Raw genomic sequence first — 27,932 nt, 5'->3', positions numbered from 1 at the left:
AGAGATAATCTAAATAGAAAAATCCAAAAATCACAATGTATGATTTTTTTTTAACGATTTTATTTATGATACAGCTGCAAATAAGTATTTGAACACCTGAGAAAACCAATGTAAATATTTGGTACAGTAGCCTTTGTGTGCAATTACAGAGGTCAAACGTTTCCTGTAGTTGTTCACCGAGTTTCAGCTCCCTCCAAAGATTTTCTATTAGGTATAGGTCTGGAGAGTGGCTAGGCAATGCCAGAACCTTGATATGCTTCTTACGGTGCCACTCCTTGGTTTTTCTGGCTGTGTGCTTCGGGTCATTGTCATGTTGACAGACCCAGCAATGTTTCTTCAATGTTCTGACTGAGGGAGAGAGGTTGTTCCCCAAAATCTCATAATACATGTACGTGGTCATCCTCTCCTTAATACAGTGCAGGCGTCCTATCCCATGTGCAGAAAAAGACACCCAAACCATGATGCTACCACCCCCATACTTCACAGTAGCGATAGTGCTCTTGGGATAGAACTCAGTCGTCTTCCGGTGCCACCTCCCAGTTCCCGCTTGTTGAACAACGCCCTGTGGCATGCGCCACTGCTGACATCTACTGGCCAAGAGTGGATATTGACTACAGTGGTTGGCTCGAAGCGGAACACTTTTGGACTCTTTGTTCACCTTGTGTTCGTAACCTCAGATCTTATGATATGGTAACTGATTGTACACATTGCACTCTGTACTATGACAGATCTGGGGATGCGCGCTATAGCAAGGCATTTCAGGGAATTGAAAGCAATATATGGGAATTGAACATGGGTGATTTGTTTGTAGGCAAACCGGGTGTCACCTTTTCGGTGTTCCTGACTCCTGAAATGGTACATGATGGCGGATCCCCCGGATCCTTCTATGCCTCCTTGCCACCCACATGTCTCCTTGATGGTCTTGCTTCAGCACACAGCGAAGGATCTCTGTCTGTTTGTCCTGGCATGCACACTGGCCACTGTTTGGCAAAATTCATTTCACGTTCAATTGCTCTATTCCCCTTCACTTGATGCTTCTTGGATTCAGTCTAACACATTTTTACCCACTTCTATTTTGAAGCACCAGCTTCTGGATAGGCATCATGGACGTGAAACAACGGACAGCGATTTTGCTGGTCAACTTCTTGATTCCCCCCACATCGCTGTGGTCCATGGATCCCACTGATGTTGGTCTTTACAACATATGACGTGTTGTGTTTCAGATCAAACTAGGACAAATATATGTTCCCCAATACTCTGTAAAAGAGGCTGCGATGATTGGCATTTTGGAAAAAGTTGACTGCTTGCTCAAAGGAGGAGTGTTGTGTTAAATCCTGGCTCTGACTTTAACATGCCCATCTTACTTGTTGAAAAGAAAAACACTGGAAAGTTTCGCACGGTCCATGACCTGCGAGCAGTTAATGCAGCCGTCATAACCCCCACTTTGCCCATCCCGAATCCGCACTCTGCATTGTCCCAAATTATTGTTGGTCTTTGAAACATATGACGTGTTGTGTTTCAGATCAAACTAGGACAAATATATGTTCCGCAATACTCTGTAAAAGATGCTGGGATGATTGGCATTTTGGGAAAAAATGACTGTTTGCTCAAAGGAGGAGTGTTGTGTTAATCCCTGGCTCTGACTTTAACATGGCCACGTTACCTGTTGAAAAGAAAAACACTGGAAAGTTTCGCATGGTCCATGACCTGCGAGCAGTTAATGCAGCCGTCATAACCCCCACTTTGTCCATCCCGAATCCGCACTCTGCATTGTCCCAAATTACATCAGCCCACACTCATTTCACTTGGATTGACTTGGCTAATGATTTCTTTTGCATTCCACTTCATCCTTCAATTAAACAATTTTTTGCTTTCAATTAGAATGATGTTTGTTACCCCTACAATCGCCTGCCTCAAGGCTTTGTCCTTTCACTTGGACTCTTCAATGATTGTCTTCATCAGTTTCTGTCTCCACTTGAATTGCCTCATGGGGTTCTCCTGGTGCAGTATGTGGATGACCTCTTGCTGGCGGCTCCATCTGAAACGTCTGGTCTCGAAGCTACTTGGTCTTTGCTTTCTCATTTGGCCTCTATTGGACTGAAGTGTTCCAAGTCCAAACTCCAGATTGCCCAACCATAGGTTTCCTTTCTCAGACGTCTGATCTCACACCATGGCACAGAAATGTCTCCCTCTCACAAAGACGATATCCTCCATCACCCAAAACCAACAGATGTCAAAATCATGCTGGCCTTTCTTGGTCTTTGCAACTACTCCAGGCATCATGTTCTAAACATTTCAGGTGTCGGACTCGAAACTCGTGTTGTGGAAAATCCAGTCACTGCCGATACTGTTGCCTGAATTGGAGCTTGGCAACCTCAAGAACTCATGAGTTTAGACAGCTGGCAATAAAACCTGGGTGTAATGCAGCGGATGGTCTGGATAATCTGCCATTTTCTGTTGACTCTCATGGCAACAACAACTTTCTTCTGTTGTTTCCATGGGTATGCAGCATTTACATGCACACCTGTGGATATAATTCAAAAAATTAAAAATCTATTCACCTACACAAACGTCTACAGCTCAAAGACCTATTTCAGTCCAGTACACAGAACTATCCACTCCATTTACATTTCTATTTTAAGCATTTAGTGCCCAAAAAAAAACACAAGATACCGGTTTACAGCTTTCAGTGTAAGGTTTAGCTGTTTTGCTCATGACATCTTGGGAAAATTGTGACAAAAACGGGGATGGACGGTTCTGGGTACTGTCTGGTTATGGCATCAGTTTACCACGTAAAGTTATATTTATGGTGAAGTAAGTTATGACCATCTATTGCTCTCAAATTAACGTGACACCTTTTTCAACGGATTTCGTTCATTTAAATCCTTATTTGTGAAAATACACCAAATTAGACTAATTACACATCCTTTCATAATTTTAAAACAAGACTGAAAGTTTCATACAAAAACAACAACTTCACTTGCTTACCATTCAGTGTTTCCAACACGAGGCATGTCCTCCTCCCTGGGTCTGACTGCTGGCTTGCGACCTTAATCACCATATTTCTTCTGCATTTGAACGTGTGTTCTGTCTAACTGGCTAAAATAGATAACCTTTAAGGCCTTTATAGAGCTCATATTCGTCACCATCTTCATGGGACCCCACAGAATCATGTTCATCGCTCAAATTACGGGGAAATTCATCGTCATTCTCACATTGGAGTTGAAGAGCAGCCATGTTTATGTCTTGTCCTGACATCAGGTCTCTTCTGGAGATTTTCTGCGGTGTGCTCGGGTATTTCCGGTGAATTGAGCAATGTGTGATCAATTTTTGCTGAAAATTTCCTTCATAACAGATTTCAGATTCAAATTCAACGTAAAAAACTGTATATTAGCAAAAGGTGCTTTGAAGACTTTACATACCCTTTAAAGACATTACACCCCAGTCATGCTGATAAGACACTGGATTTTTTTCAGCGAAAATGTGCCAAATATTGGCAAAAATTCTCATGCCTTGTGAAAGCTACTTCAGCAAACCAGCACACACTGTTTGCATCATAAATGGTAGCATACCAAAGTTAAGTTAAAGTATTTTATATCTTGTGCTAAAGTTAATTTTACTGAACTGAATTTGAAGTTATTATTTTTGATTTCATTTAATTTTATGTTTCATTGTCAAAAGGTGCAATAAGTTGGTCGAAAATGTTCAGTTTAAACAAGGATTTTTCATTAATTTCAGACAAATTGATGTGCTTAAAATCTTTTCTGTTACCGACTAATAAAGTTATTCTTTGTCGTATGTTGAATTATATTTCTAATTTATTTTTTGTTTTCTTTTTCTTTAATGTTAATAAGGATACAATGTTAAGCAGAGCTGTGCTTCTAGCAATTTTATAGACAAGTGATAATATTTATAGTCTCTGCGGAGAGTGGGGGGGCACAAATTGTTTTCTACCTGCTAAGGGGGGCGTCACAAAGTAATTGAGAAGCACTGCCATAGAGGAACTGTAGTACTTGATGAGGAAGGTCAGTGACAGAGAAGTATGTATGAACATTACAGGGCATCTATGAGGGCAGCAGAACATGTGGTAAGGTGTGCTCTAGGGGTAACAAGAGGTGGGACTGCATAAACAATCAGCACTGGGCCTCTTCCTGTTTGTAGTGGTGATGAATAAGCTGACTGATGAGGTTTGACTGGAATCCCCTTGAGCCATAGTGAAGTAGGAGATGAATGTGATCTGCAGTGAAAGCAGGGAGCAGGTGGAGGAGCAGTGAGAAAGGTGAAGGCATGCTGTGGAAAGCAGAGGAATGAAGATTAGTCCAAGTAAAACAGAATATATGTGGATGAATGAGAGGAATGATGGGGAAAGAGTGAAACTAAAGAGAGGAGAGATTGCAAGGGTGGAGGACTTAAAATATTTCGGGTCAATATTTTAGAGCAATGGTATGTGTGGGAAGGAAGTGAAGAAACATCTCCAAGCAGTTTGAACCAGGTGGAAGAAGGTGTCAGGTATGTTCTGTGAGTATTGAGTGTCTGTTAAGATGAAGGGCAAAGTTTAAAAAAATTGTGGTTAGGCCATCCATGATTTACGGATTAAAGACAGTGGCACTGAAAAGACAACAGGAAGCAGAGGTGGAGGTGGCAGAAATTAACATGTTGAGGTTCTCTCTAGGAGTGACCAAATTGGATAGGATTAGAAATGAACTCTTCAGGCAGGCAGCCACTATTAATTATTTTTTGGGGGGAGACAAAGTTAGAGAGAACAAACTTCGATGGTTTGGACACATCCAGAGGAGAGATAATGAGTAAATTGGTAAAAGGGTGGTGAGAATGGACCTGCTAGGCAACCAAGCAAAAGTAAGACCAAAAAGGTTAATAGATGTGCCAGGGAAGACATGAAGGCAGTTGACGTTCGAGAGGGGAATGCAGGAGACAGGCTTACACGGAAATGCAGGGCACACTGTGGGGAGCCCTCATGGGACAAGCCGAAAGGAAAAGAACAAGTCAGATAATGTCATTTGTACACACTGTGTGTTAGTGCATGTGTGCGTGCATGTTTTTGTGCATGTGTAATAGTATTAAGATAGAATAATGTTTTCATACCACAGAGGTTGTTTTCACAAGTCTGTAGTTTTTCTGGACATTGGGAGCAAGAATCTCCTTCCACGTAAGGACGCTCATCTTCATAGTTCCCCCTGGATGTATGCCGATGTTCCCGTTCACACACACACACACACACACGCACACACACGCACGCACACACACACACACACATACACACACACACACACACACACAAGCACACAAATCCACTTTAAAAAGTAGTTTTGGCAGTGGTTTGCAGTACTCTTAACATTAGCATTAGCTCTGTCATTAGGAAAAAGTCGGACTAACGCTGAGTAGCAGTACTCCTACCAATAGCATTGGCTCCTATGCTAATGATGAGAAAGTTGCACCGGTATTGAGTAGCAGTTCTCTTAGAATTAGCATTAGTGCTATTAATCGAGAGAAGGTAGGACTGACGCTGGGTAGTAGTTGCACACCAGGAAAGAGATCTTCTCCCATTCCAGACCTTCCATGTTGTTACACAGATGCACAGCACAGCCCACCCTGTGTGTATCTGACCACACCATCTGCAAAGTCAGAGCAAAGTTTCACATCAGATACCTCTACCAGGCTGTGGAAGAATGCGACAACCTTGCTGGGTGTGTTGCACATGACAATCACTGAGATGGGCTGGTTGGCTATCTTCGTTTTGGCATGGCATACAGTGGGAGACCATTGTGAGATCAGCAAAGTTTTGAAAGCACTCCAACAAGGGAAGATTAGTGATATTTAAAGGCCCTACCTTGGATCAAATAGGAATACATTCAATGGCCATTTCATGTCATTTTATCAATTTGTGGTTTGAGCAGTAATGTGCAAAGCTTCAGTGCTTCCCGGTGCAACTTGATATTATTTCAAGCTCCCTAAACCAAATTGTTGGTAGTGTTGTTGATGGTGGTGTTGGGGTGGGGGAGGGGGGGTGATGGACGACGTTTAATGTCCCCCGAAAATGTGCCCTCAATCTGGGGGCAGGAGGGAGCTGATTGAAGTTTTATGATGCCTCTCACTGGGTGGAAGCCTTGCACCCCCGAATAGCAGACCCCTGGTTTGGAGCCTGTACTGTTTGATGGCTAATGCTACAGCCAGACTGTAAAACAGTGATTTGTGGGGGGAGAGGTTTGGGGGGGATGGGACCATGAAAAACATGTTTCACAACAGTTTATTGTAAATTTATATATATATTTCTTTTGTAGTTCAAGGTTTATAAGGATTAGATTAGATTATCTTTTATATACAATGTAATACTGTAAAGAGGTGTACTGCCAGGGGCTCTGGGTAGGAGGGGTGGCAATTTTTTTTCTTCTTCTTTCTTCTTCTTTGTGAAAGTCAAATGGATGGAAAGCCAACTAAAAAAATGAAGCCAAGGGCCGGACTGATCGAATGTTCATTGAAAATTTTTAAAATGTCTGGATATAGTCAAGTGTACCAAATCGAGCCTATTGAAAACCCAACAAATATATTCTAAAACGATCAGATAGGTAAAGCAATATTTTCTTATGGCTCTGTCAGTAATCTTTTATTTTCAACAGGCACAGAAGACATTTTTATATTTTACATAAAAATCCCCATAACAAGAATATTACATGAAAGAAGCCAGTATTATTCAAGGCACCATCAGTAGCCTATATTTTCTAATTTAGCAAAAGTGAGCTAAATTTACTTTACAATTTTCTGTCATTCACTCAAGTGAAATATATTTTAAAACATAGCTGAATTGAAATACAATCAAATAAAGAAAATAAAAACAACACTTTCTACAAGGAGAAGTAACATGCAGTGAAAACAAATGTTAAATTTTAACTTCTAAACTTGAATTGAGTAAAAAGTCTAAATATGTGATTGCACAGTAATGTTCATTTGTTGGAAGCTGAAGCTAATACTTTGTGGTGTCTCATCTTTTCTACAAGTTCATGAATTTTCAGGGTCAGGCCCTGAGCTGAGGAATGTGGGAAGTGAAAACACTTAGCTCTTACATCTTGCGCGACTCTTATCAGGAATAGTTTGTATAAACAGAAATGTTTCTTGTTCTTGTTGCTATGTTGTTTGTTCTTTGTTCTAAATGAATGTTTTACCAGGGTGGCACCGACTACCGGCAAAAAATTCCTTGAGTGTTTTTACACACTTGGCCAATAAAGCTGATTGTTCTGATTCTGAAATCCTAAGTAAATAAGTAAGTAAATCTAAAGGACGTTACTGACTGTATGGTAGTGGTAGGGGAGAGTGTAGCTCAACAGCATAGGATGATGGTGTGTAGGATGACTCTGGTGGTGTGGCGGAAGATTAAGAAGACCAAGGTAGAGCAGAGAACCATGTGGTGAAAGCTGAGAAAGGAAGAATGTTGTGCGGCCTTTCGGAAAGAGGTGACACTGGCTCTCGATGGACAGGAGGAGCTCCTGGAACGCTGGACTACTCGAGCGCCAAGGTGATCAGAGAGATACGGAGGAGAGTACTTGGAGAGAAGGAGACTTGGTGGTGGAACCCCAAATTACAGGAAGTCATACAAGGAAAGAAGTTAGCAAAGAAGAAGTGGGACACAGAGGACTAAGGAGAGGCGAAAAGAATACATTGAGATGCGCCACAGGGCAAAGGTAGAGGTGGCGAAGGCTAAACAAGAGGCATATGACGACATGTACACCAGGTTGGACACGAAAGAATGAGAAAAGGATCTGTACAAATTGGCCAGACAGAGGGATAGAGATGGGAAGGATGTGCAGCAGGTAAGGGTGATTAAGGATAGAGATGGAAATCTGTGGACTGGTGCCAGTAATGTGCTAAATAGATGGAATAAATACTTTGAAAGGGTGATGAATGAAAATAATGAGAAGGAAGAGTAATAGAGGCGACTATGAAGGACAAGGAAGTTGCAATGATGACTAAGGAGGATGTTAGAAAGCCACAAAAGAGGATGAAAAATGGAAAGGCAGTTTGTCCTGGTGACATAACTGTGGAGGGATGGAAACAATTTGGAGAGGTGCCTGATAAATTAAGAAAATGACAGAGAAGGAAGAGTGCAAGAGAAGTGTGAAGGACCAAGAAGTTAAAAAGGAACTAAAGAGGATGAAAAATGGAAAGGCAGTCGGTCCTGATGACATACCTTTGGAGAGATGGCTGTGGAGTTTTTGACCAACGTATTCAACAGAATACTCTCACGGTTGAGAAAAAGCCTGATGAATGGAGGAAATGTGTGCTGGTTCCATTTTTAAGAACAAAGGTAATTTGCAGAGCAGTGTGAACTCCACCATGAAATTATGGTAGAGAGTACTGGAGGCTAGACTCAGAACAGAAGTAAGTATCTTTGTGAGCAACAGCATGGTTTCATGCCAAGAAAAAGAGTACCACAGATGCATTAATTGCCTTGAGGATGCTGGTGAAAAAGTACGGAGAAGGTCAGAAGGAGGTACATTGTGTCATTGTAGATCTACACAAAGTGTGCCGTAGGTGTGACAGAAGAATTTAAGGTGGAGGTGGGACTGCATCAGAGATCAGCTCTGAGCCCCTTCCTGTTCGCTGTGATAATGGATAGGCTGACAGATGAGGTTGGACTGGAATCCCCTTGGACCATGATGTTCATCTGCAGTGAATGCAGGGAGCAGGTGGAGGAACAATAAGAAAGATGGAGACATGCACTAGAAAGGAGAGGAATGAAGATTAGCCAAAGTAAAACAGAATATATGTGTGTAGATGAGAGGGATGGCTCAAGGCAGAAGAGATAGTGAGGGTTTACGACTTCAAATACTTGTGGTCAACAATCCAGAGCAATGGTGAATGTTGTAAAGGAAGTGTAGATGGCGGAAGATGTCTGGTGTGTTATGTGACAGAAGAGTCTCTGCAAAGATGAAGGGCAAAGTTTATAAAACAGTGGTGAGGCCAGCCATGATGAACAGATAAGAGATGGTGGCACTGTAGAGATAACAGGAAGCAGAGCTGGAGGTGGTAGAAAGAAAGATTTTGAGGTTCTCAGTAGGGGTGAGCAGGTTGGATAGGATTAGAAATGAGCTCATTAGAGGGACAGTCAAAATTGGATGTTTTGGAGACAAGGTTCGAGAGTGCAGACTTGGATGTTTTGGAGACAAGGTTCGAGAGTGCAGACTTCGATGTTTTCGACATGTCCAGAGACGAGAGAGTGACTATATTGGTAGAAAGGTGCTGAGGATGGAGCTGTCAGGCATAAGAGCAAGCGCAAGACCAAAGAGAAGGTTGGTGGATGTTGTGAGGGAAGACATGAGGGATGTTTTTGTTAGAGCGAAAGATGCAGGAGATAGCTTAGATTGAAAAAGATGACGCGCTGTGGCGACCCCTAACAGGACAAGCCGGAAGGAGAAGAAGTTCAGCAGTAAGTCGACTTCTGTGTGATGTTTTGTTCAGCTTTATCAAAAAAAAAATAGTTGTTCACACAGGCATGTGCTGCCAAACATAGACAACCTTTAAGCAGCCAGGATGCACAGTTCGGGCATTGAGTCAGGGAGGAAACAGAAAAACTCTGCAGCACCCACTGCTACATATTTTGCTGTCTGTGCATCAGTGCAATGGAGATCAACTCCATTTGGAGGTTTGGTGGTGAGCTTTCCATGTCCACAGGAAATGGATTACTGACCAGTTCAAACCTGCTTTTTTGTGCTTCAAAGTCAGCAAATCGGCGTCGGAATTCCGCGACAAGCATACTAATTTTATTAGCTAACTTCGCGCTTGGGAACACACTGGTAGAGAGCTTCTGTTTCATGGTCTGGCAGCTAGGAAAGTGTCTCAAGTTTTCTTCCCGAATCTCTCTTCCACAGAGTCAGTTTGGTTTTAAATCCCTTCACTGTGCTGTACAAAGAGATGACATGATCCCAACCCTGCAAGCTGCAAGTTCATTGCATTCAGATGACTCGTAATGTCACACAGAAAAGCCATTTCACACAAAATCCTTTCGTATTGGAGTTGTGTTGTGTCTTTCCCTTTGCTGTCGAAGAACAGACAAATCTCATCACAAAGCTTGAAACATCTTTGCAGCACTTTTCTCTGACTTAGCCATCACACCTTTGTGTGATAGAGCAAATCACCATGCCTAACTCCATCAGAAATGCCTTGAAATCCCTTGAAGTGACAGTGTTTTAAACCTTTGGCTCTGATGAAGTTAACTGTATGCGTGATAGTGCCCATTACACATTCCATTTTCAAGGATTTACTACACAATGATTCTTGGTGTATGATACAATGGTAAGCCGTCAGCTCACCTGTGCCATTTTCCTCCTTTCTCCACACTTTCTCCACACAGAAGACATACAGGTTTTCTAGCGACCTCCATGAACATGTACTTCAACTCCCACCTTGTTTGAAACCCCCGGTTTTCAGTGTCCACTTTCCATTTTGCCATTTTTGATGGGTATCTGAAAGTTAATTTTACTGTTGTCCTAACAACTACTGTGCAAATATATATGTAAATGAAGACAACCGACAACCCTCCCAGACACTACACTACAGCCCCGTGTGTGTGTGTGTGTGTGTGTGCATCACTGACCTGTGTATAGTGTCCACACATCTTGTCATCATCACAACTGTTGTTCTGGAAATCATAGGAGAGATGTTCTACATAGATACATGCACGCACGCACACACGCACACACGCACACACGCACACACACACACACACACACACACACATTTTACTGATTGGATTTAAAGCTAGTGATGACTCTCCACTCTTGGAGACACTGAATGACTTTGTTTGGTTTTGTTGTTTGGGAAAATCACAGATTTGAAATTGACTCAGCAGTCTAAAATAAAACTTAACTTATTCAAGTGGATGCTGCATTGTTGGATGTTGCTTTTTAATTTCCACTTGAACAAATAAAGAGCAGACTTCCATGTTTTGGGCACATCTAGAGGACAGAGAGTGAGTATTTTGGTAGAGGATGATGAGAATAAAGCTGGCTGGCAAGAGAATACCTGAGAGGACTGTTACACATTAATTCTCAAGTTATTCATAACATATCATAAAGTAAAATAATTTAAAGAGATTAAGTAGGAACTAACTACATTTTCCCATGTCATGCCATGGAATTCTCGTTGACCTATCACAGAGTTACTGTATTTCGCAGCAGAACCTGTGTGGCTTCCACCATGCTTTGTTTCATGAAATGTTGAATTGTTGGTCTTCCCTTCCCACTCGGAGCAAGCACTGTGAACATAAAAGTGTGCTCTCTCAAGGGCTGTTGTACACTGAGGAAAGGGGTGGAAAGGGTGCAGTCTTAGTCATATAACGACCAAGAAGTTGCAAAACCGGGTCATACAGATAGGTGTCACAGTCCTTTTCTGGACACTTGTATGACAAACATTTTTTAAATGAAATTGACACTTTTATTCTAAGTCTATGTTAGAGTTACATTACGTATTTTACTGAATGGTATGTGATAACTGCAGGATTTATAGCAAAACAAATGTACTGTGATATATATTCCCAGCGTGCATTGCAATATTCCAGTGTTTTAGCATTTTGGTTGAAGTATAATGATGCATATATAACAAGAGACACATACAAGAATAATACCAGAAAGAGAGAGATTGTAAAATATGTTGTGCAAAAATAGGGAACATACCAGTATGGCACCATATAACAATGCATCGTTGCTCAAAAAGCAGCGTTACATATGGTATGTTTCCATGATATACATGTGGGTTTGGTAGAAGCATTATGTCTGATTGGAGGGTGCTCATTATGGAGATGAAGAGATATGAGCCAATTGCTTCTTTCGCAATTGATCCATTTGATTCAGGTAAGCTAGTTAACTAGTATTCAGCAAATAATGATTTTCAGCTAGTGTTTGAATACAGTGTATCAAGTGGTGGATGACTTTTTTGAACTAACTTACTGGCAACAATCAGAAAACCAATTTTTATATGATGTGATCTAATGCCATACAATGTACTATATAATGTAGTTTAATAGAGTGTGTAATGTAATAAAATGATGTGTAAATTTAATGTGGACAAATACTGGTGCACATAAAAGGATCAAATAATGTAGTATTTTCTGTTCCCACGAGGAAAAAAAACTCTTATTGTCCTTCTCATATGTGTCCTCTGGGGTTTCACTTACCAAGGAACCACTTCTCCAGCGCTGCCCGCAGGTCTACGGGCCCAGTGCCAGCATATAGGTTCTCTCCAGTGTCCTCCAGGTCTGGGTTGTGGTTCCAGATGCACTTGGCAGCGTATCCCTCTGCCAGCAGCTTCAGTGTTGGGTCCCATTTCTGAAGAAGCAGTGAGTGAGTAAAGGCTTCAAAGGTAAGCGCAAGCATTGTCTTCATGTCTCGTCAAACCTTAAATTTCAACACTCACTCGAGCATTTACATCATTTCATGCTAGTTTTTTGTTTCTTCAAATGGGGCATTCCTGAACCCAACTGCAATGGAGGGAGGCCTGTATTTGTCGCATTAAATGACCTGAGACAAAGGTATCGCTGTATGAAAACTGATTTCTACTGAGAGAAGCACTCCATCCATGTTATTCTGATTATCCAAGGTCAGGAGCCAAAGCAGAGAAGCCCAGAATTCCCGCTTTGTCCAGGGCATCTGAGATGGCCCATCAGGAGACATAATCTCTCAAGAGCATTCCAGCCTCTTCCCCGTGTTTGACCAACTCAATAAGAAAATGTCCAGGAGGCATCATAACCAGATGTCCAAGTCAACTCATCGGGCCCTTTTTGATATGGAAGTGCATCGCCACTACTGAACTGAGGTTCTTACCAAATTGCTAACCATCAAGGCAACTCTACTTCTTTCCGCTTATGTCCATGATCTCATTCTTTCGATCACAACCCACACCTTGTGACCATGGGTCAGGGTGAGACAATAGATCAAGGGGTGAATTGGTATGTCTTCACCACAACAGACCAATCATCACTCCAGATGATGCCCCACTCCATTATTCCATCACTCATGAACAAGATTTCAAGATACTTAAACACCTCCACTTGGGATAGGATTTTATCCCTGACTCAAAGAAGGCACTTCACCCCTTTTACGATGCAGGGCCTTGGTCTCAGATTTGGCTAATATGTCACATTCTGTTGGGAACTATTTGAGTAAGAGTAAATGCTCGTGACTTGATGACCCTATTGGCCTGTTAAAGTAAAAAGCTTAAAACGAAGGAATAAGAACTATGAGAAATCCGTGATGCAATGTGTGCTTATTTTGATTAGTAACTCAAGGCATTTCTGATGACAACCGTACATATGTGGTAGCGTTGGTTTACAAGTATGTCTCCAAAGACGCATCCACATGAGATTTTGTCCCTCGGTTTGGGGCCAATCTTAAATTGCAACACACAGCCCTGTTGAATAATGTCAACATCTTGGAATGTCCTCTAATTTGTACTCAAATCTTGAGAAGGATTTTTACAAGAAACAGCCCAGGACTATACGACAGGACTTGGTCAATGACCTGAAAAAAGCTGGGACCAACGTTTCCAACGTTCATGTTGGTAATACACTAAGACGTCATGGTTTGAAATCATGCATGGCACGGAAGGTTCCCCTGCTTAAACCATCACGTCAAGGCCCGTCTGAAGTTTGCCGATGACCATTTGGATGATATGGATGAGTCATGGGAGAAAGTTTTGTGGTCAGATGAGACCAAAATGGAACTTTTTGGTCATAATTCCACTAAGTGTATTTTGAGGAAGACGAATGATACTGTACCAAATATTAACATTGGTTTTCTCAGGTGTTCAAATACTTATTTGCAGCTATATCACACAGATAAATAATTTTAAAAAATCATACATTGTGATTTCTGGATTTCTCTTAAATGTTCTATCTACTGCTCTGTCTGAGATGTACTTTGGACAGCTTGGCAGGCATGTCCAAAATCTGGCCGAGGGCAAATTACAGCCCATGTTGAAATTTTCACTGGCCCGCAGCCTCTGTTAAAAAATCAATTACTTCTGCCCCGCTTCCACCGTTGACTGTATCGCTTGCACCATTGACTGCTCGGTTTTCAAAAGTCTTGGTTTTCGTACAAATCAGTTTCGGACGAAAATTTTGAGATTTATTTGCTTTGGTTTTTGAACAAAACCCTGACCACAAAGATTTGTTATTGTGCTTTCAAACGCACCCCCGAAAAAAACAGAAAAGCGCTAATGCGCAGCGCAAACAGTTGACTCTCACATTCCTCTGCTCGCGGATGTTTCTCAGTACTGTATGACTTATTTTCCTCAAATTGAGCAACATTAACCCCCGATCATGGCTCCAAGGAAGGCAAATGGTACTGCTGGTGCTGAAAAAGGAAAGTGATGCGTAAAAATTGTCGACTTCAAGAAAGATTTGATAGCCGAATACGAATCCGGTGTGCGTGTTTCTGAGCTATCGAAGAAGTATGGCATGGCGAAATCGATGATCAGCACCATTGTAAAACACAAAGATGCCCTCAAAGCAAGTGATGTTGCTAAAGGAACAACTGTGTTGACCAAGCAGAGGCCACAGATCTTGGAGGAAGTCGAAAAGTTGCTTCTATTTTCGTGAACGAGCAGCGGTTAGCTAGGGATAGTGTTGCGAGGAAGGGAGGAGATGTCATCTGATGAGGCTGAAGGCAGGAAATGTGTCTCCAGTGCCGATATTAAAGCTATCTGCGCTAAATGGGACAACATCAATAAATTTGGAGAATTTCACCTGAATAAAGCTGAATGTTGCAGAGCACTGCAAAATTTTAATGATGTCATGAGCCATTCAAAAAAGTGCTTAAAAGATGGTAGAAACAAACAGATTCGTTCTTTGCGAAAAGGGGCGAGTCACCCCACTGAAGACATTTGAAACTGTTGTTTTTATTTTCTTTTGTTCCATTAACCCTACCTCAAGTTGCAAGTTGAATTTTTTTACACTCTCCATGGGAGACTGGAGACAAGCAGCAATACATATAGAAATATCATAGAAAAATACATATAACATTATTCACTTCAATGTCTACACGAAAAAATAAATGTGAGCGGAGAGCGCGTCATCCATGTGCAAAGTTGCAGAAGTGTCATTCTATGATATCCAAGTGGTCGACATATTGGCTGCGTCCTCCGTCCGTGACGTCACCCAAACATTCGCAAATGAAAACACGCGGTGCACCCTAACTATGGGAGACAAACGGCCCCGTCTGACACAGAAGCTATTTTCGAAAAGGAGAACACCACACAACCGAGTGAAGTTACCGGGGCAATATTACACTATTGTTTCGAGCCCTCAGGGCAATATTACACGATTGTTTCGAGTCATATTCAGATTATATGCGATCACGGCCAAACCGCATCCCCGTCCGATCCACTTCCGCGGCAGAGATGAGCCATCGCGGCTAATCGCAGCCGGCCGGTGTGGCTTATGACGGAGCCGAGCCGTCCTGCTTTAGGGGGGTGGTCACAGACACCCCAGTACTGAGCAACACAGTCGAGCCGGGGCGCTTTATGGGCGCATGCGGCTGACTGATGCATTCTCGGCTGGGTTATTCAGAGCCGCCCCCGTCCCCCAGAAGCAGTGACAGCCGAACGCGGTGCCTCAGCCGGTGTGGCTGATTTTCTGCGCCGTGGTGGCATATAATAGAGCAAAGTCGTCCCGCTTTTAAGGGTATGTTCAAAGCCGCCGCAGTACTTGTTGAACACCGTCGAGCCAGGCCGCATTACTGCCTACCTGTTATTTGGAACCCACGAAGCTCTCGTCCTCTGCACTCGTGCAATCCATTTTTCACAATGAACCGGGTCTCTTGCAAACTTATGAAGGCTAAATCCATTCTCCCGAGTGTTCAAGCAATGTCCAGCAATGCAATGAGCTGGCATTTTGGCTAACACGAAGGAACAATGAGCTACCTTCCCGGAGGTAAAACTAATGGAAACAAACAAGTCCACGAGGGGGCGCCTCTGTCCTGTATGTCGCGTCCTGCTTCTTCTCGAAAACAAATCCCTGAGAGGATTTTCATGGCGGGAGTGAGAAAAAGCTGTATACGTCAAAATCATGTTTTGTGGTGAAAAAACACATGGGACCATATTGGCTGTGGGTTTTTCATTAATGAGATACCAAAAATCATCCATTTCATGACAGTCGCACTTTAAATTACAAGTAGCAAAGGAAGGAAAAGTCAAAACCACACCAGATGTAATTTTTTGGCAGGCATGACCACTTAGACAGGCAGGTGGGTTCCGGGGTAATAGCCAGGGTGGATATGCAGGAAGGCGTGGAGGGGCCTGGGGGAGAGTGCAACAACATCAACGTGATCAAGGATGTTTTGGTTGTGGTTCTCCCAATCACTGGATTTAAGATTGTCCTAGAGCTCCACCTCCAGGTCCCATGCGAGGGCATGGTGGCTGGCCCAACAACCGAGGGGGCCAAGGCAAAGGCAGAAACAACAGCTTTGGCAGCCCACCTTGGCAGTAGGATGGACAGCAGCAGGATGGACAATACCACTAGGGGTGCCTGGGAATCTATGGGTCCGGCGATGCAGGTGCCATAATCCCCATCTCTGTTGTGGGGCAAAAAGTGAACACTCTCGTTGACATAGGGGCAACACACTCCTCACTCAACATCTCGCTCCCGCACACTTTATTGTCACAACACACTGTGCAATTGATGGGCTTCTCAGGGACACAACAGGCCCTGTAATGGACTCAATCCCAACCAACAATCTTGGCTGGACAGACCTTCCACCATTCCTTGATAATGCCGGCAGCTGACACCATCTGCCACTCTGGACAATGACCTATGACACCTGTGAGTGAACCAACTCCAACTGTGGACATTCATTGGGTCCGACTTGAACCAGTAACACCGCTCAAACCTGGCCTTATGCATCAATTTCTGTTGTGGAAGCCCTGGTTAAACACTCTTAGGGGTGACCTGCCTCCACTAGATCCATACCATATATTACGACCCCAACCACGATCTCGTATACATGGAAAATTTTGCATGCATACAAGGTGATGTTTGGGATACTACATCCACACATATATACGCAGCAAGTGAGGGTGTAGTGGCATCCTGCTCTCTTACACCAGATCAAATGACGTGGTTCAAAATGCAGGAAGAGTCAGTACCCCACATTTCACTCGCTCTGTCTCCAGGACACGAGGCCCAACACCTGGCACCTATGGTGAAACGACTGACTCAAATGACTGACTGGGAGGAATTCTGGAGTCTTGGAAACATCCACCTCCTCGTGGTATACACCACTCAGGCCAGTTTTAAAAGCAGAACACTTATCGTATGGCGCATGATTTGAGAGCGTTAACGATGTAACAAACACACCATTGTTACCTCTACCAGACCCCCACAGAATGTTGTCTACAATCACACCTGATTTGAAATACTTCACAGCGATAAATTTCGCAAATGCATTCTTCTGTGTCCCACTCACACTCGAGTGTAGACACTTGTTTGCATTCAGATATCATTGACACACTTTGCAATACACTAGGTTGCAACAAGGCTTAAAAAATTCACCTGGAATTTTTAATCAATGTTTGAAATCATTGCTACAGGAGCTAAAACTTCCATACGGATGTAAACTCCTGATGTAAGTTAATGAGCTCCTGTTGGCAACCCCAAGAGCAGAGTCATGCTTAATGATGTAACAAAGACACCATTGTTACCTCTACCAGACCCCCACATAATGTTGTCTACCATCACACCTGATTTGAAATACTTAACAGCGATTGATTTGGCAAATGCATTCTTTTGTGTCCCACTCGCACCCGAGTCACTCACACCTGTTTGCATTCAGATATTGGGGACACAATTTCAGTACACCAGGTTCCCACAAGGCTTCAAAAATTCACCAGGAATTTGTCATCAATGTTTGAAATCATTGCTGTAGGATCTAGAGCTCCCAGAAGGATGTAAACCCCTGATGTATGTTGATGACCTGTTGGCAGCCCCAAAAGCAGAGTCGTATTTGTCTCGAACTAAACTTGTTTTGCTTCGTTTGCATGAGCTGGGATTCAAAGCTTCCAGAAAGAAGCTTCAGTGTTGTCGCAAATCGGTGACTTTCTTGGGCAGAGTGGTGTCATCTGAAGGATCCACTATGTCCTCGGAGCATCGTTCCTCTACAGCACAAACGTCCTGACACGGTGAAGGAGATGCTTGCTTTTCTTGCAGGCACTATCTTCCATGCTTTGCAGATCACTCCGCTCCCCTCAAACACATTGTGAAAAACCAAGGTTACAGACACCTTGCTACCAAATTGGAGTGGTCAGCGGAGTCCATACCACTCTTGTACATGATCTCACATCAGCAGCATTTCTGGCTTCCCCGAATTACACCATCCCATTTCACTGAGATGTTACCGTCACACCTACCATTGTGAATGCTACTTTGTATCAGAAGAGGGATGGAAAGCGTCATGTCCTGATGTATTGTAGCATTCCACCTGATCCACTTGAGGCCAAAAGCCCTGAATGCACAAGGTTTGCAGCTTGCCAAAGTTATCCAAAAAACTGCACACATGGTAATGTCATGTCCCCTTCTGGTCCTTACTGACCACTTGGTGACTGCCTACGTTGCCTCATCAGCATTCACACTATCTTCGTTGAGGCAAACACGCCTGTTTAAAATTCTCACGGCATCAAACATCACATATGTACACACAGGCATTAACATGACTGACGAATTGCATGTAGACCCACACTGCTGTGAAATTGGTGTAACTGATGCTCTTCGTCCACGTGCTGATCTCTATGTCCAACCTCTGACTAACGGCAGAGTCCTGTTCACTGATGGTTGCTGTTACCGTCAGCCGGATGTCTCTTTGGCTGCGCCGGCTGCTGTAGTGGAGCAGCAGCCCTCAGGTGAATTTTTAACTGTTTCCTCTTCCGTCCTAACATCTGCTGGTGGTCGGGCAATCTGTCACTCTCTATTCTGACTTATCTTACGCTGTCCCGGTGTTGGACCTGTCTGGATGTAATTGGAATGACTTTAAAACATCCAAAGGTGCTGCACATTTGAAGATATTGCATATTTGATACTGATCCAACGATTAGACAAAGCCATGGCCAAACTTTCGGCGGTGGCTATCGTCAAGTTCCCTGGCCAAACCAAATCCACTTCAACGACAGCCCTCGGCAATAATGCTGCCGACTTGGCTGCCAAGCAGGCTGCGGGCTATGTCCCACAGATGCTTCTCCAATTATCTGACAAATTCTCTCCTGACCTGCCCGAACCTCCGTCTCATAGTGAATTGGTTAAAATACAGCACAATGCCTCACCTGAACGAAACACTATGTGGCATGCTGGCGCAGCCACCCTTGCCCCGGACGGCCTCTGGTTAGGCCTCTAGCCAGTGTTACCTGATGGACCTTTACTCCGTGATGTTTTGAACGAAAGTCACTCTATGGCTCATATTGGACCCAGAGCCGTGCTAACCAAACTTCGTGTGTGGTGGCATTCTAAAATGTCTGACTTGTTTCATGCCCACTGTCGTCACTCTAATATTTGCCAGCTACACAATGTTTGCCCCACCCTTAGACTGTTGCCAGGTTCTTTTGACCCACCCAGCTGGCCCAGTGCTGAACTGGTCATGGATTTCACAGATATGATCACTCCTGTTCAAGGTAACCGCTACCTTCTTCTTTTTGTTGACACCTTTTCCGGATGGCCTGAAGCCAGTAATGAAAGCTTTGGTGAACCACTGGATTCCAATGCACCGTTTTCCCGCTCTCATCCACTCGGACAACAGAACACATTTCACATCCACACACCTAGCTACTGTAGAGAAGTGGTTCGGGTTAACTCACCAGTTTGGTTGTGTTATATCAGCCCATCAGTCAAGGTTCAGTTGAATGTATGAATCGAACGTTGAAGGAAAAACTGTCTAAAACATGTACCTCTTCCGGCCTGAACTGGGTTCAGGCTCTCTCTTGCTCTATTGTCAGTGAGTGGTTTATCTCCTTACGAACTTCTTGCAGGTCATCTGATGCCTGGGCCTTCCTCCTCAACCTCTGGAGGAGGACGTTGTGTCTCCAAAGTTTTCTCCAAGGTTTTGGACGCAACTGCATTCTTTTGTTTCTAATGTCTCCTTACAGATCCAGGACTCTCTTCCATCACCACCTCCTGCAGTTGATTTTCCTGGGTGGTCATCTGTCTCCCTTAAATGACTCTCTCGTAAGTGGTCAGAACCCTGTTGGTCTGGCCCCCACAAGGTGACTGCTCATATCTCCAAAGCCATCCTCTTGGAGGGAGAAGGAACTAAGTGGTTTAATTATTTTTTGCTTCGCCCTGCTACTGACTCTTAATTGCACTTTTGTTTTATTGTTTCTTGTTGTTTTATTGTTCACCATGATTCCTCCCGATGGTCCGATTGCTTTTCGGACCAAAAGAGGGAGAGCAGGAATCCATGGCATTCTTATTATTACTGTTATTGTTGTGCTTGGTATTTTGATCTGGGAAATCGCTCAAAAACACCCCAAACTCACACCCACATCAGTGCCATCTGTTAGCACAACCCATCCGGAAAATATTTATCACAAAGAGTCGTGTTATAAATAAAGCCCTATCTGTTGATGGTTTAAGGTTTTGACAAGCATTAGCGCACTAAACTATAATTGGTTACTAATGGCAAAACAAGCAGCTAATGAAAACCTGAATGACTGTGTTTTATGTACGGGACTTAGACCTTTGTTACGTGTTGTTTCCTTTTCTCTCAACTACATCTGTGTTCTAGATCTTCTGAAAAATTTGTGCTGATTAAAAATGAATGCAAAATTTGGGATACTCCCCACCCGGTAACACGAGCCCACAAAAACAAATCTGTGTTTCATCGTGCTGCGGCGCGCCAAAACTTCACCTGTATTTTCCTTAAAGGTAATGGTGCCCCAATTGGCAATATCTCTGATGATCAGTGTGCAGAGACCCAGGAAACACCTTTCTTTCAACCAGTCAGCCGTGCAGATGTGTGGTGGTTGTGCAGAGGGGACCGTCTCATCGACCGCCTCGCGCACAACAGCACGGGCAGATGTGCATGAGTAACTTTACTTTTACCTATTTTCGTTGTGCCTGTCACCCTAGATTATCTGGCGGTTGCTCCTGAACACTTCAAGGAAGCCCTTGGCCTATTACACTGTTCACATCGGTCCAAACCTACCTGGCTCGATGCTGACGACCCCACCTACATTGATGCTATTGGCATCCCCCGTGGTGTCCCAAATAAACTGGCTGATCAGGTAGTTGCCTGTTTTGAAAATATACCAGTAATTTCCGCTCTGTTCCCTGTTACTCCTAACAAAATTGTTGAGCGTGTCAATTACATACATTATAATGTGCAATGTTTGTGGGATTTCACCCTTAAATGACTTGAAGCTGTACATGAGCAACTGAAGGCTCCATCTATTATGGCTTTCCAAAATAGACTCGCAGTAGATATATGTTAGATATAATATAAGATAGATTGGCCGAGGAATGTTGTGTTTGCCCAATAACACCTAACCTGGCAGATGCCTCACTAAAGCTGGAGATGGACTTCGTACCCTGACAAAGAAAATGAAGGAACACTCTGGTGTTGACACGTCTATGTGGGATAACTGGAAGAATGTGTTTGGTAAATGGAAGGGTGTCATTTCATCAATCTTCATCTCTCTGGCTGTCTTCATCTCTATTCTCACCCCCTGTGGATGCTGTTGCATTCCTTATATTTGTTCTCTTTTAACCCGTCTGAATGAGAAGGCAACTGGTGTCCCAGCTGATGGCCGCGGTAATTATGTCCTCATTAGACCCCCGCCCGACACACTCCTCAAGATGATTTTCTGTTGCTGTCACTCCCCTTGACAATGATACTAAACTTCCACCACTTCCTGATTGTCATGATGTTGACATGCCCCGTGATTGCATTGTCCTTGCTCATATTGTGTGATTATTCTGTTCTACTTATATTTGAGTGTTGTTTTTTTTTTTAGAAACGTTGTTGTGTTTGAGTTGTCTAGCACTGTCCTGAAGGTTAAGGCACACGGGTGTTCTGAATCATGTGATTGCGCACTTGCTACGAGGTATGTTTGGATGACTAGAGAGCGTTTTATGTTTTCCATATTTCTTGAAATTTTACTTTTGTGATTTTTGTGTTTGTTTTTGTGATCTATTTCATAGATCAAGAGAGGGAATTAAGACTATTTTACTTTTATTGTACTTTCATTATTTGCTTAAATCTGACCTTATACATTTAATCAACAGATAAAGTGTTGTCCATTTGCTAATCAGACAAGGATGTGTTGTGGAGCGCGGTGGCTGTGCTTGGTCTTTGTACGCAGAAAACCGGCTGGTGGCATCCTCCTCTCTCAGGCCGTAGAGACAAACGACACCAGATAAGGAGCGGAAAGTTACTATCCATGCCCAGGACCAGACTGTGTGTGGGTTAGGGGGGGGGGTCAGCCACTTTTACTATGGACCCATACATATAAAAACCTTGTGTTACCGAGCAGCTTTTGTCTTCTTCTTGGGTCATCTTGTCAGAAGACACACATCCTGTGTGCAGCACATGCCTAGATAAGACCCAGACGTCTTTACGGCACATTCCTTTGTAATAAATCAATTCGCTGTTAACTTTGTCTAATCATTCATCATCTCTTTCTCGATCAGCGAACACGCGTAGGGTCCAAACTCGCAGATCCCTACATAATTTTGATTAAGAAAGAATGGAGGACTTGATACTTTTTTTTACTGAGGTCCTGTCCAAGCCTGTATGTCTCATTTGTCTAGAAACTGTTTCGGTTTTAAAAGAATACAACATCAGCCATCACTTTTCTACCAAGCATGCTAATTACAGCAGCAACCTTTCCACACAAGAATGTACGGCTATCACTGACAGGCTAGGAGCTAGCTTGCGGGCTCAGCAAAACACTTTTATTCAAGCATCTTTCATTCCAAGAAGCAAGCACGTAGACAAGTTATTTACTGGCATTCAAACAAGAAAAGGCCAACAAGCTTTTCTCTGAATGCATGATAGAGACAGCAAGCATTTTATGTCCCGAGATCAGGAATAAATTTTTAAAAAATTGCTTATCACGCAGGTCAGTGACTCGCCGTATTGAATTGAGGTACACTTAACTAGCAAGCTAAAACAAAAAAGCTGAGTCACTTACATTATATTCTTTGGGACCCATACATATAAATGATATGCAATGATATAAAGGACATTGCTCAGCTTTTCATTTTTATCAGGGAGATGAATGAGAATTTCGACACAACGGAGGAGTTTTTGGATATGGAATCCCTAAAAGAATATATACGTGGAGAGGATTTATTTAACAGCATGTCAACGGTCATACAGAAGCACAAGTTACCTTGGAGTACGCCTGCCAAGGTTACCACTGATGGATCACCAAATCTGACTGAAAAAACATTGGGATGCTCAAGAGAATTCAGGACAGGGTGAAAGAGAACAACCCTGAGCAGGAGGTGATTTTTCGACACTGCATAGTTCACCAGGAGCACTGTGTAAATCCATGTTGGAGCTTGACCACATATTTAAAACAGTTGTGACATTTGTTAACTTTATTCGAGCAAGGGGACTTCATCATTGTCCGTTTATTCATTTTCTTGAAGAAACTGACGCTGACCACACGAACTTACTTTATCATTCTAATGTCCCCTGGTTAAGTTTAGGAAAAGTATGTCAATGTGTGTTCAAACGGAATTATTTCATTTTTGGAGCTACTTGAGAATACTGACAATTTTTCTGAGCTGAATGATACAGATTGGCTTTGTGTTTTAGCTTTTACTGTGGAGATACTGACACACATTTTAACGAGCTGAATATTAAACTACAAGGGAAAATCCAGTTTGCTCATGAAATGCAAGATAACGTCAAAGCATTCAAAACCAAGCTGGTTTTATTTTCTAAGCAAATGTCAAACAAGTCATTTACTCATTTCCCCACACTGGCTACCTTCAAGGAGGCCCCATGACGTGTCAAAAATATAGAGAATCACTGGATAACCTGCATGAGGAATTATGCAATCGGTTTTGTGATTTTAGAAAAATTGACAGGACACTTCAACTGTTGTGATGTCCCTTCTCACACGACGCACAGGAGTTGCAGTTGGAACAGATTGATCTCCATTGTGTCATGATGTTAAAGGACAAGTTAAACTCCCTGAAACTGGATGGGTTTTATGCTTCATTAAGTGCAGCCAAATTTCCAAACATTCAGAAGATGGCACAGAGGACGCTAGTGTTGTTTGGCTCTACATATTGTCACGTCCCATCGGAACGAGAGCAGGACCCACATGCAGGACTCGTAAGATGCAAGGCAGTTCAAGGAGAAACGTCCATTATATGCCAAAGTTGGGGATCGAGCAGGCAGTCCGGTGCAGCAGCGATAGCCGGGATGCCGGGCGAAGAGAGCAGGCGAGTGGGCAGGCAGGAGTCGGTACACAGGGGAACAATCAAAGCAGGCAGAAGAATCAAAGGAGTCAGGCTTACAAGGGTGGTCGGAGAACGGGTGAAGGTCGGTACACACAGGTTCGATCAGGAATACTGGAGCACACGAACGGGACATGAAGCTCAACGAACTGGCGGGGACCAATCGTCATCGGGGTGATATAAATACATAGACTAATCAGCCCGCATGAGACGCAGGTGTGCGCCCCAATCAGCGCATCCGCGCAGGCACCCGCACAGCTCGTGCTGGAGCGGCAGGATCATGACACATATGTTTGTGAACAGATTTTTAGTGTGATGAACACCAACAAACCACCCCATACTGTAGATCTCAGATGAGTGATGAACACCTCAGATCTGTTCTGAGAAGTGCCACAACAAAATTACCACCAGACTTTGATGCATTGGCTAAAATGGGTGATCAACAACACTGTTCTCATTAAAAGGTATGTTAATAATTCAATGCTTTTTTCTGGGTATGTTTAATATGTACTGTTCAAAAATGCAGTTTTTATGTGTATCATATCTTGTGCTGACCCGGCCCGTCTGTAAGATTTTAAAAGTCGATGTGGCCCCTGAGAAAAAAAAGTTTGCCCATCCCTGATATGTAAACAACAATTCACAGTGGTATTCATCCCAAAGGTTTAGTCTTCAATTAGCTAAAGAAGCATGATTTTGGAATTTGTGAGGAGACAGGAATACTTGGAAAAAACACACAGAAGTGTGGGGAGGACTTGCACACTCTACACAGAAATTGCAATGCCCAGATTCTGACCTATACCTTAGAACTCAATGTGCCACCCTTTATGAGAAAGATCTTTATATATTCAATCTACGTCAAATAAGAATAGGTTCACATTTTGCTTACCAGAGGCAGCATGGCAGAGGCACTCGGGAACACCTGCCCTCGGTAATAATTGTGGAGCTCAACCAGCAGCTCCTCCTCTTCCTCATTGAGGAGGCTCCAGGTTCCAGGTGCCAACAGCGTGGCCAGCAGCAGCCATTTCATCAGAGGAACACCCCGCGCTCTGGAGCAGTTGGTTACATGCTCCCCCCTCGCCGGCACTTCGCTGTCCATATGGAGCCCTAATGTGCCCTGCTGTCGCATCCTGGGAGTGTCAAGAGTCCGTCCAAAATTGCCAGTGTGTGTGTGTATGGTTTAAGTGTTTGTGTGTGTACCTACTGTTGTGGCAACAGTGCAGATGTGCACCTCATGTACCCCCACAGCAGCTTTAAGAGCACAAGGATCCTCCCCATACACACACGCACACATACTGCACACATTACATCCTTCTCTTCCTCCCCCATTATCCCTCCCTCCTTCTCCACTCATCAACTTCACATTGCCAATGTAAAATAACATTTCAGCACCTTCCACACAGATCCCAACAGAGCAGGATGTTGGAGCACTGTGGAATCCCTGCATTCAAATCATTAGGTGGTGGTAACGTCTGATGAGACATCCATCTATTTTCTCCATTTTCAGCTTATCCTCACAAGGGTCACGGGGCTGCTGTAGCCTATCCCAGTTATCATTGGGCAGGAGGTCAGGTACAACCTGAACTGGTTGCCAGCCAATCGCAGGGCACAGAAAGAAAAACAACAGTCATACTCAAAATCACACCTAGGGCAATTTAGAGTCTCCATTTCATGCATGTTTTTGGGATGTGGGAGGAAACCGGAGTGTCTGGAGAAAACCCACATAGGTGCAGGGAGAACATGAAAACTCCACACAGGATTTGAACACCGGTCCTCAGAACTGTGAGCCCAATGCTCTAACCAGCTGCTCCACCGTGCTGCTCTGATGTGACCTATGAAATGCTTTAAGTTTTGAAGACTATTTTACTTTTATTGCACTTTCATTATTTGCTTAAATATGACCTTATACATTTAATCAACAGATAAAGTGTTGTCCATTTGCTAATCATACAAGGGTGTGTTGTGGAGTGCAGTGGCTGTGCTTGAACTTTGTAGCAGAAAACCGGCTGGTGGCATCCTCCTCTCCCAGGCGTTGCCATGGAGACGAATGACAACAGATAAGGAGCGGAAAGTTACCATTCCAGCCCAGGACCAGACTGCGTGGGGTCAGCCACTTTTACCATGGACCCATACATATAAAAACCTTGTGTTACTGGGCAGCTTTTGTCTTCTTCTTTGGCTATCCTGCCAGAAGACACACGTTTCGTGTGCGGCAGACATCTAGATAAGACCCGAACGTCTGTATTGCACATTCCTTTGTAATAAATCCATTTGCTGTTAACTTTTTCTAATCAAAGGTCATATCTTCCTCGACTCGTGAACACGCGTAGGGTCCAAACTCGCAAATCCGTACAGTTTTAACACAACAAAGATGAAAATCTGAGTACTGAGCCCTTTCATAAAGGTGCTGTAGCAACATTTCTACTTCTGAATCTGCAGGTTGATTGAACACAATGAACAATATCACACAAAAGGGTGGAAACAGAGTGACAAAATTAGTAGAGCTCTTCTAACGTTTACTTGGTTCTTCGATTATGGATTTACTTTTGGGGTTGGGTCATTCTTCATTCTTGTATATTCACTTTTTAAACTTATTCTCGAGTTGTTCTTGTTATGGTTTTTGACTTCGTTTTTGTTTGTGTATTTCTTTTGTGTGTTATGCCTTGGCTCTTGGTTGTTTGGTCCCTGCTTATGTACTGTATCTACTTTAGTTCATACGAGCAATTAATATAATTAAAGATCGGGTAATTAAATCAGCAAAGAGAAACCACACACACACACACGTGAGTGTGTCAGTGTACCCAAAGACATTTAAAAAGAGCAGAAGAACCACAACAAAACATGAGGGAATCACATCTTCAAAGTTCTCAATGTTCCGAAGCTGCTGGGTGGAGTCACCAACGTAAACACACTTCACATAGATCGCATTGTGCGCCTGTGTATGGAAGCATGCAAACCTTGGATGGAATTCCCCTTTAATCACAACGTGAGAATTATACAAAAACACACGTGCATGCACATACGCAAGCACGCACACACACGTACATCATGAGAAGACTATGCAGTGTGTGAGCCCCACCCTTGTGATCTTGTTGCCGTTGACTCGCTGCTAATGGCTACCAGATGATCCGTGTGTGTTTGTTAATGGCTTTCTATGCATGTGTCATCACAGTGAATCATCCATGAGATCGAGAATTGCTACATGCTGCTGCCCATGTAACCGGGTCAATTTGCGTTTTGAATTGTCTGTGTAATCACACAAACGAAGAAAAACTGTATTAACTTGATGCTCCTCCAATGGAATATGCTGATAATTCCGAATCATCCTAATGTTTCTTGCGCATCTTTCAATGTCAATGTTATTGTAATGTATTTTACTGTCACATAGTGGGCATATGTATGAAGAGTCACATATAAGAAGGATATTTTTCTGAGAATTGAGGATCAGAGGCATGACACTGTGACGATCCAAACCGAC

At 43.2% G+C, this 27,932-nt stretch overlaps 1 protein-coding gene and 1 long non-coding RNA gene across 3 annotated transcripts in view; one reads left to right on the top strand and one right to left on the bottom strand.

Annotated features, from left to right (window-relative positions):
* The window catches only part of LOC133493434 (uncharacterized), a 27,819-nt gene extending 2,345 nt beyond the window's left edge, over nucleotides 1-25,474 (top strand). Inside the window, exons 2-4 of the long non-coding RNA XR_009792977.1 lie at nucleotides 12,189-12,369; nucleotides 17,176-24,921; nucleotides 25,347-25,474. This is a non-coding gene — a long non-coding RNA (uncharacterized LOC133493434). The remainder of the gene's footprint in view (nucleotides 1-12,188; nucleotides 12,370-17,175; nucleotides 24,922-25,346) is intronic.
* LOC133493407 (peptidase inhibitor 16-like) overlaps nucleotides 1-27,932 on the bottom strand; it is a 63,341-nt gene extending 35,409 nt beyond the window's left edge. For both annotated transcript variants that reach the window (XM_061806750.1, XM_061806741.1), the window contains exons 1-5: nucleotides 25,344-27,932; nucleotides 12,185-12,335; nucleotides 10,607-10,674; nucleotides 5,524-5,633; nucleotides 5,104-5,195 (exon numbers count right to left, since the gene is read on the bottom strand). In XM_061806750.1, the coding sequence (XP_061662734.1) occupies nucleotides 5,104-5,195; nucleotides 5,524-5,633; nucleotides 10,607-10,674; nucleotides 12,185-12,335; nucleotides 25,344-25,583 (661 nt within the window). In that variant the 5' untranslated portion in view covers nucleotides 25,584-27,932. The remainder of the gene's footprint in view (nucleotides 1-5,103; nucleotides 5,196-5,523; nucleotides 5,634-10,606; nucleotides 10,675-12,184; nucleotides 12,336-25,343) is intronic.

The sequence above is a fragment of the Syngnathoides biaculeatus genome, chromosome 2 (assembly GCF_019802595.1).
Source record: "Syngnathoides biaculeatus isolate LvHL_M chromosome 2, ASM1980259v1, whole genome shotgun sequence".
NCBI lineage: Eukaryota > Metazoa > Chordata > Actinopteri > Syngnathiformes > Syngnathidae > Syngnathoides > Syngnathoides biaculeatus.
The sequence above is the reverse complement of the archived record's forward strand: the minus strand, read 5'-3'. Positions and strand labels throughout refer to the sequence as shown.